The 16661-nt window shown below is 39.4% G+C and overlaps 1 protein-coding gene and 1 long non-coding RNA gene across 2 annotated transcripts in view; both read right to left on the bottom strand.

The window, feature by feature from the left end:
• Positions 1-497: 497 nt before the first annotated feature.
• On the bottom strand, positions 498-8584 carry LOC112487655 (uncharacterized). Its single transcript, XR_003050964.1, has 3 exons — positions 8331-8584; positions 7551-7662; positions 498-955 (listed from the first exon to the last, which is right to left on the bottom strand). It is a non-coding gene; the product is annotated as an uncharacterized LOC112487655 (long non-coding RNA).
• A 4588-nt stretch (positions 8585-13172) lies between these two features.
• Positions 13173-16661, bottom strand: part of LOC103384640 (keratin, type I cytoskeletal 18-like) — a 4203-nt gene continuing 714 nt past the window's right edge. The window contains exons 2-7 of the mRNA XM_008318225.3: positions 15639-15721; positions 15407-15563; positions 15160-15324; positions 14944-15069; positions 13910-14130; positions 13173-13370 (exon numbers count right to left, since the gene is read on the bottom strand). Of these exons, the coding sequence (XP_008316447.1) occupies positions 13244-13370; positions 13910-14130; positions 14944-15069; positions 15160-15324; positions 15407-15563; positions 15639-15721 (879 nt within the window). The 3' untranslated portion in view covers positions 13173-13243. The remainder of the gene's footprint in view (positions 13371-13909; positions 14131-14943; positions 15070-15159; positions 15325-15406; positions 15564-15638; positions 15722-16661) is intronic.

Below are 16661 nucleotides of genomic sequence, written 5' to 3'. Positions count from 1 at the left end.
CGTCATGTGGTAATGTGGTGATAACAGCATGTGACGACGAATCAGGAGCTGAGTCTAATGTCACTTCAGTTACAAGTCATTGTCAGAAGAAGCCCAAAGAAGTGAATCTAGATTTTTGACCTACCATAGAACCAGAGAAGAAGAAGCTTAAGTTGAAGTTCAATAGATATGTGGCCCACAGACTTCTATAGATATGGGCCTTTAGAGAAGGGGTGTCAAACATATGCTGGGCACTGGGGGTTCAATCTGGCCCACTTGATGAATTTTGAAAATGAAAAATGCATTTCATGTTTGTGATGATTTGTCAAATTATATTTCATTAAAATATGAAGATTTTGTAATATGCTTGTACTTATTTGCATGAAAACAAGGGGTACATTACACTGACTTATTGTGATTTATATGTAATTATGTAATGGTTGTACTGGTCTGGTCCACTTGACATCTAATCTGGATGAATGTGGCCCCTGAACCAAAATGAGTTTGACAGCCCTGATTTAAAAAGAGATAATCCAATGTAACGGGTGTATTTGGTGCAAGGGAGGAAAGATTGTGGTCTGTTACTCTGTACAAAACGCAAAAGGCCATACAGTTTATCTGTAATCAAGCTCCAGTACGGTCATTTATTGGGTTTGTGAACTCAGGAAACAGAAAAAGGTCAACTGTTTTATAGGGATTCCCATGTATTTGTCAATGCGTAGATGGAGTTTGTCAGTTCGATTCTGCCTTTGGCCTGTGAATTGATCTGACGTGAGTGTGATCACTGTGTGGGTTCTGGCAGTTCACACTTAAAAATTCCACAGCACAGAGAGATGCTCAGACTCCTTACTGAACACCAATTAAACAGGGCTTTCAGAAAAATCCAGATTCATTAGACCATTAGACCTCATCGCCTCCTGGAACCGAGTCCAACTCCAACTCCCAGTGAAAGAACTCCGTTGTCTGAATGGTTTTACTGTAGGGTCAGAACAAAGAATCAGCCAAACTGTTCTGAAGTCTTTATTTTCCTCCAAATATCTTGGTATTTAAGTTTGGCTGAATAGATACAGTGTGTTCTTTGTCCTGTGTAATTTACAGGAGTCAAAGTGACATAAACATCATTAATCTCAACACTCCGAGGTTCCCACAGATGCATATGTGATCACGAAGAGCTTATGGAGTGGTCGTACAAGAAATTCTCATGAGTTTGATTAGATCCTTGTGCAGGTATCCTACCTCTATAGGATGTCTGCTGATGTTGATTAGATCCTTGTGCAGGTGTCCTACCTCTATAGGATGTCTGCTGATGACAGACGTCTGGTTTATCTCCACATACAAAAGAGTTTTGGAGTAGCATCATAAATGTGAAAGCTTTAAAATCAGGAAAACACCGTCTATTCAGGTGCATACACAGAGTAAAGACCGTGGGAAATATTTATATGAACCATGTAAAGATCCCCAGTTCAGGTACTGTATACAGGGGGTCTTCGACTTTAGTTGGAATGCCGTTTCAAAAGTGCAACACAACTCCATTTTCATGTCTGAACTCACATACTGTACATACTGTATCATAACCTAGGACATAAAAAGATCATACAAGTCTGACTTACACCTGGGAGCCATAATGAAGGGCAAACAATTCCCAATTGCAACAATTCTCTCATTTTAAGAGGTGTTTAAGCCAAAAAAGTGCAGACACTTCTTCTGTAGACTTTTTCTTTTTTTGTCTTGACCACATGATAGGGGGCAGTGCTGCACCACTGCAAGGTAAAGGTCTAAGTGTTTAACTGGAAGTCCTCAAAATGTTGTCATGTCGTTATGAAAGGACAATGATATATCGACAAAAAAAGCAACAGCGCAAGAGACAGAGACAGATTTAACGAAAGTGAATGTTACTCCTTTATAACATCCGGTAAAACACCATCATCTATCAGTATTAGAACACCCTCGGTTATGTAAGCAGGCTGAGGGGTGTTCTGTGTTTACTGTGGTGCTGGGGTCCAACTCCCTCCTCCAATCACACTTAGACAAGAAGAAGCTGAGAACTATGTAAAGGATCACTCCCTTAGTGATGTAAGGGTCTTTGAACAAGCACACCAAACTGCATCTTTAATGTTTGAAATCACTACTCCTCCTAATCTGGTGAAGTCAGGGCAGAACCGTGGGTAGTCAACAACTCCTTGTCTTATCCTTCAGCTGTGGTCATAAGATTCCTTATAAGAACAGGAGTATCCAGAGATCTCACCCAGTCTGGAACAACCATGTCTGATGCAAAACCGAACCCAGACGGTGAAATAACTATGACAGAGCTCATACTTTAGCTTTTATGGTTCTGACCAGATGGTCGGATGATCTGCCGTGTGTAGAATCCTCAAAATCCAAAAACCAGATTCAGATGACAGGCAATAGAGATGAAGAAGTCCAAATTAAAACACCAAATCCATCGCGCCCAAACAACAGATTTCCTTATCTGTCTATACTGAAAGATTTAATCATTTTAAATTATTTTGAAGCAATCAAAATAAACAGTAAAAATCTTAAATATGAAATAATTAAGAAGAGAAGAGAAAGGTATCTTTTATGGTATTTGTAAGATACTTGTTTGGGCTAATCTGGTGCCATTCCTGGGATAACATTTGGTGAATCACACCACCACAACAATCACATTATCATATGTGATATTTGAACACTATCCAACATTGTTCCGCTGAGTTTGACGTGTTTTGTTCTGCGCACGTATGCAGGTCTTTTGTCTTTTTGCAGCATAATATGAAACTGACATTCTTCTCTGAACTGGACTGGAAAACCTCGTGAGAGCCGTTTTCCTGCCAAGTGGGTGAAGCAAAGCAGAGGCAGGAGAAGGAGGTGATGATGGACGTCAAAGCAGATTAAAGTGTTGAGATAAGGGAAGATCAAATTACCGTGACTATTAATTAAAAAAATGACTTCGTGCCAGCGTCAGCTTTACACTCCAACTGTTTCACATGGTGCAGAATGAAAATGCAAACGACCGACGAGTCTGTTGGGAATCAATGCAGAGCTGCAACCAGCTTTTACAGTAGGTCAGGCATACAGGTTTAGATTTTACCTGTTTCCTTGTCATTCCAACTTTAAAACACCCATTCATCCAGCCATTCTCCACCACCAATGTCCTTGACAGGAAACTACAACTTTCAGAACTACACCTCAGGCCTTCATATCCAGTCATAAAGTTGTCACTTTACCAGCGACTGGTTTACGCTACTTGATTATCTGAAGAGGACATTGACCAGGGGTTTTTGATTTGTTCCGCTGCAGAGACCAAGGAGTATAAATGTGTTACTGTTGTATCAAGTCTGACTCAAGATGACATCTCAAGGTCCTAGACTGTAAATGTTTACTCTGACGGATAAAACTATTTTTTTCTGCAATTTTTAGCTACAGTGGACGTGATGGCCAAGTTAATCATTACATTTAAAGTTAATTATTCACTATGCTTAACAAGTCTAAGAATCCACCTGATCATGTGACAGTCTCACCAAAACTGTCACATGATCAACTGTAGAAGTACCAAATCAACACGTTGCCCTGTTTTATTGTCACCCATTGCCTCCTTTGTCCTCAGTTTTTTTCCTCCTGGAGCTCTTGTGTTGACCTTTGGTAGCATTTTGTAACAGTGCAATCCCTATTGGCTGAGAGATAAAGGCCAGATTCCTGATAGCAGTGAGCAGTGAAAGACCATTTTTGGTCATATCACAGAAATCGGAGGCCAAATAAGCAGCTGTAGCGCTGAAACAACTAACTGCTGCTTGACCTCTCATGTGTAAACCTTACTGGCATACACTCAGTGACTGTTTTTGGAGATTTGAGATCAACAAGACAGCTCTGATCCTGATTATAACATGAAAAGAGTAGATGACTTCTCCCCGTCTCCCTCCTTAGAGATGGTATCTTAGGAATTTAATCCTTTTTTTCCTTCCTTGTGTAACATTGTTGGCAAAGACAGCTGAAATATTAAGTTTTGGAAAGTTTTTTGGACTGGCTCATACACAAGGGGGAGCAGCACCAATATGCAAGCTGTGAAAATAAGTTCACAAGAAAACCTAATAATCATAATAATAATAAAGTCCCGAAGTCACCCCACAATGGGGAAATTTATAGTTTAAGTCTTTGCAACCGGCACAGGCCGCCACAGGAGGTGCCACTAAGTACGTGGTTGCAACTCACAGGCTGCCACACAGAAAGCACTATTAGGGATATTTGATTCCTCTGGGAATTGAACCCAGGATTCTGTTCTCTCTGCTTGCCACGCAGGCATGCTAACCACTGCACACCACACACGTTGTCTTTGGACACAAATCAACCAAACCAGAGACAAAGGTTTGCCTCACTGTACAGGTTGTTGATGAAAACCACATCCTACACAGCATGTACTGAGGTGAGAAACAGACTGTGGCCCTTCCCGTCTATAAAGTGCGGTTCCTCTGGGAGCAGTCAGGTGACTGCAGAGGATGTGCTAAAGAATAGGAGAAAGGGTGGAAGCCTTCAGTACCAACATAGAAAGCTGCAGCTACACACAAACACCTGCCAGAACTAAAATACAATTCCAGATTACATATCAGATTTCTTTGAATGGGTTTCAAGAGGAAAGTGTAGGCCACTGACTAGAGTTCAAAAACAGAAAGCTGTTCTGGCCTCTTTGTGTTGGAGTGTGTGTGTGTGTAAGAGCATGTGCTGTTTGAGCCTTAGAAGATGTCCTGCATGACTGGTCTCCAGAGAACTGTGAATGTTTTGACAAAGACTTGGTAAAAGTAGAGGTGTTGGTGCGATGACAGTCTTTGTAAATAGTGGAGATGAAGCGTTGTGCACCGTTTGACTCAAAGTCAGAGGGCACATTGAAAAGAGACATTTCCAATGACAGACAAGCAAGATGACGTTTTTACTTTTTAACTGTTTTAACGCCTATTATTTAGTCAACTCCTGCAGAGCAAAATGTTACAGCTAAGTAATGAGCCTTAAAATACTTTTACTTTGGCTTATTTATAGGAATTATGTTTATATGGCTTACATACATTACCAATGGCCCACACCTAGTGCTTCAGACTATGGTCCCATGTTTTGAGAAAATGTGTGGCCTACATTTTGGATTTCATGTGGGTCACAGAAGCCCCATGTTTTATCGTTATAGGCAGACCATGTGACATACTTGGAGCTCTACACCATTGGGTCACAGAAAAATGGTTCAAATCTCAGATACCAGATGTGAATCACTAGTGTCTACTGTGTTTCATGACTTCATTGACAATTCATTGACATAGTTTGTGCACCCCGTAATTGGCCATACCAGTTTTGCTATACAACATGATTTGGGAAAACGTTCTCTACATTCGTCATAGTATTAAAAAAAACACTGCCTTGTTGTGTAACATTGCATAATGTATATATTTAGGCTTGCAGAAGTTGGAGTTTCCTCATTGCATAAATCCAAACAATCTTCTAAAAGTCATTATCCACTGCAGTGTTTACCATACAAACTCTCTCACGTCACCAAGTTACCATGGTAACTGCGTAAACACAGCACAACGTGATCTCTGAACGGACCTGATCTTTGACCTTGTACTCTGTCATCAACCAGTCACTGAGATTAACGGCTGCTCATTTCCCTCGGCCTCTTTCAGACTGACCTAACTTAGACGACATCTTATACCACTAAGAGAAAAAAGAAAGAAAAACATCTGGGTAAACTGTGATGTCAGGTGACTGAACACGCCCCCATCTTGGTCCACTAGCTTTCCTATTTCCACCCAAGATAAATGTAAGCAAATATATGCTTTGAGGAGAGAACCCCAGCCTGAAAGGAGAAGAGAAAACCACACCTAAACATTTCACAACAGAACTGACTTGTTTTTACCCCGTCTGTTATCTGAGCCCTTAAACCCCCCATTCTCATCAGAGTTTATTGCAAGGCAACAGTTCATCTTTGACTAGAGGCGGGCCCAAAGTTTTAACCTTTACATTCCTGGGATTAAGCTTCTAAGATCAACACAACAATGTTGTACGACTTAGTTCATGTATTACTGTCTTTGAAATGAAGGTGTTGTTTAAATCGATCTGTGAAATTCGCACAAAAGGGCCTGTAATGGTGCCAAGTAAATAAACAGCTTATTTACAGTTTAGGTGAAACTTGGCCAGAAAACATGAGGAAAAATCTAACAAGTAAAACTTGGCAAAAAAAAAATTATAGATTAGTAACAGTTTATTTTTTTGGCTTACTTTTTCCTATAAAATATTTAATTAAATTAGATTTCCATGTTGGATTAAAGTTATTGAGATAATTTGTTATACTGTTTTATGTGTATTTTATCAACATAAATGTTATCTGTGATGCTTCTGGTAGTTAATGTATCTGGGATTCTCCACAAATGTCATTTTAACATATGACAACTAAATAAACTTTCTCAATAAAATGCAGCCTTAAAGAAGCACTTCTAGTCACTAGAGATGCTTTTTTGTTTTTGTCCATGCACTTTTTCTTTAATTTTGTACATTTTTGCATGGTTTCGTGGTTATCCTGCTCTAATCTGCTAAACTGTAATTGTATTTGCTGTTCACATATTATCTGCTGTTCTGTGAGCCACATCCTCTGTTCTTAATTTTATGAATAAAAAGCTTTAATGAGCTGTATCTAAATAAATGCATGTTTGGTTATTTTATTTTACTTGAAAATAAGTTCCCTTATAGTCAAATTCCTAATAATTCCTGCTCCTCTCCCTCTTTCTGTTTTGATAACACCTGCTGAGACAAGTCAAAGTTCAGTCTATAGATAACGATAGACATCTTTTATTGCCTGCTGGCTTGGCATTAATCAGTGCATGTGAATGTTGACCTGACAATGGGTCACTTCACACACACGTGCACTCTTTTCTACTTGTGATTGATTTATATATATACTATAAGTAGAAAGAAAAAAAAGTTCAGTTCAGAAAGTGTAATTTCATTCATTGAATATCGAATCTTTACAAGGTCAGAACTAGAGCGGATCCCAACTCACAATGGGAGAAGATGGCATACACACAGGGCCACAAAAACATAGTGCAACCACTCACAGTCACATACTTTAAATATGGTTAGTTTGTCTACCCAACCCAATGCTTGAATCCAGAAATTCTCAACTTGGTCACAAACCAAATATGGATGACATACCAGTTTTCAATGGGTGGCAGTAATTTGCCAATGCAAAAAACATTCAACACTACCTACGTACACTGCTTAACAGTAGGTGGCACTAATTCTCCTGTAATATGAATGGACATCCACCAATTTATAAACTCTTTCAATATTCTTATTGAACACGTGCAACAGAGACTATATGAAATACGTATGTATTTACTTAAATTGAGGAAAGCAAAAGACAACTCAGTGTGTTTTGTGCAGCAAATTATTTTAGCAGAGAGAGAGATGATTCTGGAACAGATAATTTTTTCAAAGACAAACCAATAGAGTACTTTAGAAAATGGTTTCAGACCAGAGGCCATCACAAAAGCATCTTCCTTCATCATGTTTGAGCAAAAAAAAAGCAAGACCAGTCTTACCTTAATCTGCATGATTTTGGACTGTGGGATGAAACCAGAGGTCCAGGAGAAAACCCAAGCAAATGTCGCCTCCCTCGCAGGATAGCCAGGGTGCAGAGAATTATTTTCTTGTCTGTGGTAAGAATAAATATATATCAACGTCCAAAATCTCTGCTATTAGAATAACAGCTTTAGCTTTAGTCACAACTTTCATATCATCTGGCCATTTCACAGCATGTTTTTTTTAATAAAACATTTTAATAACAAAAAAACAACAACATTCTATTGTGTTCATGAAAAACAATAAATACATTTTATTCCACAGAAGCAACTTTAAACTAAAAGTCTCTTTAATATCATGAAATTACTTTTTACTGTAATTATTATTTACTTACGAGAGCAAGTTACTACAGTAACTATATTCTTCATAGAGTCACTTTAACAATGAAGCTGCAGTTTAACTTTGGATAGCGTTTTCCTGGTTTTGGCAAATATTACAAATATATATAAATTTTAGTACAAATAAAACACATTTTTGAAAATTACAAAAAAAATTACACATTGCAGAAAACGCATTAATTAATAAACATCTGCATACATTTAGGGCATCCATTTTCTTCACTCATTACCATACATGTCCGCTTAGCATTAGCCACTTAGCATACACGTCACACCCACCGAACATCAACCCTCTCTCGATAAGAGTTTACTTTATCTTATGTGTACACAGCTTATTACTTAGTCACATATTCAACTCATAAAATATAATTTGTAGACCTGACTGAGTGTATATTTACTGACCTGTGGAAAGAATAAAGGACATTTTGCTGGTGTTTGTGTCACTGGAACAGGATTTATTCTTCCTGTGTTCGCTCCCATTCAACCACAAAGCGATGCGCCACCTAGCGGTCTTTTATGTTATAGCAACGTAGTGGCGTGAATACAAATGAACGATTACATGAATTAAAATAAATGAAAAATAATAAATAAAAATATAGCTCTGTTTTCTCTTATCTAATTTATGCTATGGATTCTACATTTCCCTATAATTTACATTTTCCTCTTTTTTCCCTCTCTTTTTTTACTGTAGAGACAAGTGTTCCAACAATATTTAAAAATATTGAGACATATTGTCATCGAAATGTTGTGTGGTTAAAACTAGTTTCATTTCTCTGGGCACAGAGCAGTCACACCTTCCTGATTGATCAAAGTACATGGCCAAGTGAGGTCAAGTGTCCTTAATAAAAAGCTGAACAGTTAACAGTGGTGTCAATATAGTTAAACTTATTGTTATTATGTAACTGCAGAACTAAAAGCTCCAGCGTAGATATTTTCCTCATAAATATCATCCATATCATACAGGTTACTCCCCCTTATTCTCAGGATGGAAGCACAACTGAATCATTTACCCTTTACTCTGGAATGTGAGTCAGTGACTTATTCAGGAATGTCAAGGTTGATGAAACAGCTCAGTGTGACAGACTTCAAGCACCGTCTTTCACACAGCGCTGCTTCACATTGAGACAGGCTTTGTTTCATCATGTTTAAAGTTTCTCTGTTATATTATATCTTCGTTATATTGCTGGTATCAGCATAAAAAAAGTTGTTCCATAGTTTTATTTTTAGCTGTGGCCACAATTAACGTGGAGCTTTTTATGTTCGGGTCTCTAAAGTTCTTGTGGTTAGTTTCCACAGAAACCAGACAAATGAGTCACTTGTAAAAAAAAAAAAAAAAAAAGAAAAATGAAAAGGTTCAGGCAGTTCAGTTTGGACGGGGCAAGAGTTGGATTTAATGCTCAGAAAGTGAAAACAGTGGCTGGATCTGGATGGTGGCAGTTTGCCCAGATCCTAATCCGTCCTCTGTGTCGATCCCTCCTCCTCCTCTTCCTCCTCCTCCTCCTCTCTCCCACAATCCTGTCTTTTTATTTTCACTTTCATCCCATTAATTATTTTTTCTTTTTTATCGTCTGTTCACTGTTGACGTAAAGTCCTTTTTTTTCTCATCCAGCCATGTAGAAGAAAATGAAAATCGGATTTGTCTGCCACTGTGCAGAGTCTCGTCTCGCCACAGCTGGGGGTGATTGGACAACATGTTTGGGTTGTGAACACTTCCTGTGTGGACATCTGTGTCTGGAGCACTGTGCTTACTTTGCAATTCCGAGTGAATCTGACTCCCGCTTATGTCAACTCTTTGATTATTGATCTAAGGTCCTGCCGCGTGTTAGCAAATGTCGGCTACAAAACTCCCAGTAAAGTGGCACACTTTATGGTTTAACTTTTGTTTGAAATGATGGATGTTCTCTTTGGAGCAGTTCTAAATGGAGTACCACTGAAGTCCACCAGGGGCTGACTTTAAAATACATTGTTTTACATTTCATATATTTCTTTAAAGGAGTTGTATATAAGTACTGCAGTACTTTCTCCTCCAAAATGTCCTTTCCTATCCTATTTCTCATATATTTTTTAAACTATATGCATTGTTTCAATCGCTATATGTGCTAATAACACAACAAATGGCGAGTAAAGGTGGTTCAAATACAACCCGGCCTCCACACTATACATTTACAGGCAGTTCCTCAACTCAGTGAAACAATAACATCACACCATATGTGGCTGTTTTCTTTAAGAAAGTGAATCCTACTGCTGGATATTCAGCCGTATGACAAAATAAACGTGCGTTGAGTCTGTTAGGATAAGTTGCGCAATAATGTATATTTATATACATTCTGTTTCAGAGACGAAAATGGCTGAAACGTTTGGTCCTGCAAATTTAGCTTTCCCCTTTTCTTCTCACATTACTCTCTTTTTACCACAGCAGATGTCTACCACATGTGTTTTAAACCCAGACACACACACACACACACACCCTTCGTCACTGGCGGTCCACAGCCTTCACCGCTTCTCTGTTCCTCCTCCCGAGAAAAGGGCTGCGTGTTGGAGGAACTTCATGACTGACTGAGTCAGAGACGACACACCCAGCAGATGTGGGGTAGATGGAAAGATGAAGAATGTCTCGGTGTCTGTGTGTGGGTGCAGGTCTCACCAAACAAAGTGCAAATTGATTAATGTGTAATAGGGTGTTGATAGACAGATACTTCAGGGGTTTATCTTATGTGATATCGAGGCAGGTTGAGGAACCTTCTCAGTTCCAAGTTCCCCATGCTGTTGCTGAATCCGACGGCATATATTACACAAAAAAATGTTACCCTAAATTACTGGTTATTTTTAGTATGCACCAAACTTTTGACACCCCTGGTGTAGAGAGTACAGTTTTCTCATTTATCTAAATGCCAGGAATGTTTTTAGTAGAAGAAAGCGACAAACTGACGTTGACTTTCTCATAGTTTCCTAGCTCGCACCATTCACTGTGGACGTGTGGTGTAACTGCTGCTTTCCATATGCCGTGCTCCAAGTTCGCTTATTCCGCACAGATGGTTCTTATTTTCCCTGCCGGAGAGGAATCATTGGGGCAGGCTATTGAAGTGGTAGTGAAGAGAGGATTATTCAGGACTGACAGGAATCAGGGATGAATGTGGTGAGTACAGGACATCAGTACATCACATCTGCATGCTTCTAATTCCTCTGCTGAACAATACCTTCCTGTCTGCAGGAGACAGAGAGGAAAGTCTTTGCTGCTCTGAAGCTAACAATGAAAACTAACAACCTCTCTCTGGTTCCCTAGATGTCTTTAAACACAATAAAACCCTGTATGTTAGATCATTTTTTTCAACTTAATAAGACACCAAAACATTAGCTCCATTTAGGCTATGGCTAGGCTATTTAGCTAGGCTTCCCTTCTCCCTCATAGTAATTCTATCTTAGTAATTCTTTTTTGTTGTTTTTTTTTTATTTTTTATTTTGAGTACAATTCTATCAAAAGTTATTTTAAAGTAAACTACATTTATGGCTCACCGATTAAGGATATGTAGCTAGTTCTTTCAACAATGATTTATCTTTGAATTATCTGTTTTTAAGCTTATGTTTGTAGCTTTTCAAACATTTGTATGTTTTTACATTTATCTTTTCGCTCTCCCTCTCTCTCCATCTCTCTCTCTCTCTCTCTCTCTCTCTATCAGAAGCTTCTTTTGCCTCTTAAGCCTGCATAAACAAACTCTTTGGCAGCACAAGAGAGAACGATGTGGAACCTTTGGAGGTCATTTTAACTCAGCCCAGTCCAGAGCCTCTGCTAATGTTTGACAACTCATGCAGTGATTCAACCATAATCTAAATTCCGCGTCTATATCAAGGAGATCCCAGGACTTGGACTGACTCATATGCGCACGAATAAACAGAGAGAGTTGAAAGTGGACATGGGAACAGAGGAGTTCTGACCGTTACAGGACAAAGAAGGAAAACAGGCTGCAAATTTCTCAGCAGTAGCAGGAATTTCCTGAGCTCACTGCTGACTCACTGAGGGGGAGGAAAAGGGCAGCAGGTCGCTCTGCCCTCAATGAGTGATGTGCACATCGGGGAGTCGGACTTATGTAACGTACAGCGAGTTCATGTTATACAATACATGATAAACCTTTGGAGCTGTTTACACTTCATTGTCATATCAGATTTTAGAAATCAGCTGTAAAATAGCTACAACAGAGGAGAAAAACAAAAGAAGAACGATCAATGTGCGTGTTTACGTTTCTAGGCTGTACTCCCGCTAAAAAGCCTTGGTGCCGCTAACCTCAAAATCTGATTGGTTAAAGAAGCATTTTCACTGTTATTCATTTTAGCACTGCTGGTTTTAAAGGCCCTGTGATAGATTTCTTTCACCCTGGCAACTAATGATGGCTGAAATATGATTGGATGAAAAACTCGACAACCAAGAGAAATAATGAGACAGTATCACTGATTGTGATACTGTTTAGGCCAGCAGTGCTGACCTTGATGGTGGTGAAGTGTATGCTATCTGTGAATATATTGCAAATTTAGCTCATACATTTTTCCAGCAATGGATAATATTTACAAACTCATGCTCTGCTGTTTATCCCATTAGATATTCTTAGCTCTGTTGTACGTGACTTTGACCTCTTGTTGACAGCTTTGGGAGCCTAGCTGTTTCCCTGGGAAATTGCAGTATTGTTTGGAAACCATTAGCTCATTTGGTACAAACATTCAGCAATTATATTTAACACTTACCACTGGTAAGTTTCGATGCAATGATCTTTGCAACGTTTGCTCTCTAGTTGCAAATGTATTGATCCCACATTCTTGTGTTAACAGTAGATCTGCTTTAACAGCCTGTCCCTTAGAGGCACCAAATATGTGTATCCTTTAGGACATACTGTACGTGTCAAACTCAAGTCCTGGGGACCAAATTTGGCCCGCCAAGCCATTTTGTGAGGCCCATGGGAGCTTAAAAAGCATTTAGTAAAGTCCTTGCAGCAGAGTTTCTTAACCTGAGAAATTACAAGTTACAACCAGCCCTTTAAGGGGAACTGTATTGCTGATGTGGCCCCCGGTGAAAATGAGTTTGACACGCCTGGTCTAGGAATTCTAACAGCCAATCTATGGAATCATTGCTACATATACGGCAGAGGTGTAAAGGTAAAAAAAAATCTGCACAATTAGTTAAAAAATGATTTCCTGATTTGTGGATAAATGTGTAAAATGAACAAAGTTTCATAAAAGACCGTAGACACATAAATGTTGGGTTCACCTTGTTGTTCGTTTTATTGTGTTGCAGTTTCATCAGTTTACAGTTTTTTTTAGCTCCTCTTTTAATTAACGACCTTTTCACTCGATTTCACATCTTTGCTCTCTGAGACGAGTTTTCCGTCCACCAGAGTCTGAGTGACTGTCACCACTTTGGTCTGAACTGTTCTGGGATCAATTGCATCCTCAAGTCTGGAAAAAAGAAAGAAAGAAAAGAATTTAACTCAATTTGACAACCAACCAGCTACAGTATGTAAAGCCTTCATATGTTTGACTTAAACAATTGATTATATAATCAAACCGATTTTAGACAAAAACATTCTTAATACACTTTTCTTTGTTAGAGTACTTTACTGTCATTTCTGGAGTTCCTCGGGATTCTGTACCATGCCCACTAATATTTTGTAACTGAACTAAGAACAACTCATTTCCGTACAGAAACCGCTAATTTGAGTGCTTAACTGAGTTTATTTTATTCTTTCTTTGCTTCAGGGGCCACATACAGTTGGTTTAGATGTCAAGTGGACCTGGACCAATAAGTCCAAGCACCCCACCCTTGATTTCTTCCAAATAAAAACAAGAACATTAGAAAATATTCATATTTACGGAAATATAATTTGACAAAACATCACAAACATGGAGTTTACGTGCATTTTTTTCACTTTCAAAATTCATCATTTAGACTAAATGATGTTGGACTCCGCTCTCTGTGACTTCCGCCTCATACTCACTTTATGGCTCCACCGTCCAGCAGCCTCTTGTACTCTGCGATCTCAGCCTCCAGCTTCACCTTGATGTTGAGCAGAAGTTCATACTCTCTGCCATTGGCCTGGATGTCGCTACGGATCTTAGTCAGCTCCTCCTGCAGCCTATGGATGATGTTGTTGTACCTTTCCATCTCTGCGTTGTTGCGCATCTCGATGTCTCGCAGTGTGGCCTCCAGGCTGGCTCGCTGTTGGAAGGTTGAGAGGCCAAGGTTAACGGGGTAGTTACATTTACTTTTTGTAAGATGTCACGCGGAGACACAAATTTGGAGACTAACAAAAGTGCAGGTCTGTTCAATAAATATAAGGCAGAGCAAACACCTGTAGCTAACTCAAACATAAGGCCTGCGGACATAGGTTAGATACAGACAGTAGGTTACTGACCTACTTACTTTTATCAAGATGCACTAAGTCCATTATGCAGTATGATGACTTTAGGCAGACTGCAGTGTTGGAAACATTTTTTTATATGAATATAAAACAAAGGTAATGATATAGGTAATATACTGTATGTTGATCATCTTTTTTATGCACTTTATGGGGCCGTCTGAAAGAAAAAAAGATTTTGATAAAAAAACAAACAAAAAACCCCCCAGGATATTTGGTTCGAGAAATGTTTTCGTTTTTGTATTATAAGAAAATAATGTAAATAAAAACGGATATTTAGTTCGAGAAATGTTTTCGTTTTTAAATTATAAGAAAATAATGTAAATAAAAACAGGTCGTTTGGACCAAATAACACTATATATTACCAAAAGAAAGCCACACCCACTTTGACAAAGTGTGGTGACAGCTCCATGTTTTTGAGCTACCATTTTCTTTCCAACCTTAAACCAGGGTTATCATCATATCAGCTTCTTGATTTTATTTCGCAAATTTAAAAAATGTTTTTTTGAAGTATGCTCATGTCTACTGCTAAGCTTTCTTCTGATATGATTAGTTAAACCCCAAACTCCTGACCTAACTAAACCAAGTGTTAAACCAACTATTCAAATTCTTACAAGACTATGAGCAGACTGCAGCTCGATGTCCAAAGCCTGGTATTTTCTCCTGGTTTCTGACAAGACTGTGGTGGCCTCCTTCAACGCTACTGTGCTCTGGGTGACCTGGACCTGGACCTCCGTGATCTGCAAATGACAACACCAAACACATCTGTTAGCTGTCTGAAAAATACCATAAGTCTACACCTAAAGGCTCAGCACACACTGATGACTGACCTGAGTCTCGTGCCATGCTTTCAGCTCCTCCTGGTTCTTCAGAGCGATCCTCTCGTACTTTTCCCTCATCTCCTCCATGATCCTGGCCAGGTCCTGACCCTTTGGAGCGTCGACATCCACGTGGACGCCGACCTGTGTGATCTGGGCTCGTATGTCAGCAACCTCCTGTTAAAGAAGAAATTGGAACGTCTTTCAGAAGGTCGATGGGAGGTTTTCCAGTTCCATTTTCAGTTTTCCTTGTCCTTACAGCCTCGTGATTCTTTCTCAGACTGATGAGCTCCTCCCTCAGAGACTCGATGTCGCTCTCCAGGTGCAGACGGATTACGTTGGTGTCATCTAGAATCTTCCTCAGTCTGCCGACGTCGGCCTCTACTGTCTGACGCATGGTCATCTCGTACTCCATTCTGAAGGGACATCGATGTGTGTCAGATACGTTGGAGAGAGGATGCATAGAACCCCTAAGAAGTTGGAGAACTTACTTGACTCTGAAGTCATCTGAGGCCAGGCGAGCATTGTCCAGAGAGATGGCCAAGTGGGCGTTCTCCTTAATCCTGTCAAAGATCTGAAATGAGGAAAAGCATCTTGGGTTTATTTCAGATGATATTTATATCAGCTCTGTCTGTTGATGAATGACCAGCGTTGACATCCACTCTGATAAGGTATGTGTGTGAACGAAATCTAACGCAGATAACAAAGCCATGGTTTAAAAACGAAAATCAAATCAATGACTTTGGCCATAAAGATAAGAGTGACAATACGGTCTGTAAACTACGTGAAACGTGTCATGGGGAGAGATTTTATAGAGAGGGTAATTTGTGCAATCGCTAGGTAAACATTTGCAGCCCTACAAATACGCTACGATTTTTACCACCACAGAATTGCGGAATTCCTTCTGACTTATCACTTCAAAACCACTCTTATCTTGTGTGATCCGATCTCTCTTACTGGATTCATCTCCTTTGAAGAGCTGATACTCTGAAGATACTGGTCTTCAGGAGAAATGTGACTGAACGTTTTGCCGGTGTGGCTCCTCTAGATGGAAAAGTTTACTTCCAAATCAGGGATTCTCCGTTGACTCCCAATGTTTTATTTCTTTATTTCACTTATCGACTACTCATCCTGTTAATGATCATTCAGGGGAATAAGTCACACCTAAAGTTAATCTATAACAAACATGTCTAAACCCCTTAAAAGGCAAACTCTCTGGTTTTATGTTTTTATGTTATGGTAGAATTTCATAATGGTGTAGCTGGCTAAGAACAATTTTAGCTCAAACTTAACTATATGAGAGATGCCTTTTAATAATATTCAAATGTATGTGTATGTGTTTCTCGTCCTTAATTACAACTGTTTTATATTTTAATATATACAGATCTTTCCAACCCCTTCAAATGCCCATCATGGGTGTGGCCCTGTGTCCCATGTGCCCCCAGTGTGATACCCCCCCCCCCCCCCCCCCCCGACGGGGGCCCTATTCGTGGACCCCTCCTCGCCCCCCGGGC

The sequence above is a fragment of the Cynoglossus semilaevis genome, chromosome 10 (genome assembly GCF_000523025.1).
Source record: "Cynoglossus semilaevis isolate Cse_v1.0 chromosome 10, Cse_v1.0, whole genome shotgun sequence".
NCBI lineage: Eukaryota > Metazoa > Chordata > Actinopteri > Pleuronectiformes > Cynoglossidae > Cynoglossus > Cynoglossus semilaevis.
The sequence above is the reverse complement of the archived record's forward strand: the minus strand, read 5'-3'. Positions and strand labels throughout refer to the sequence as shown.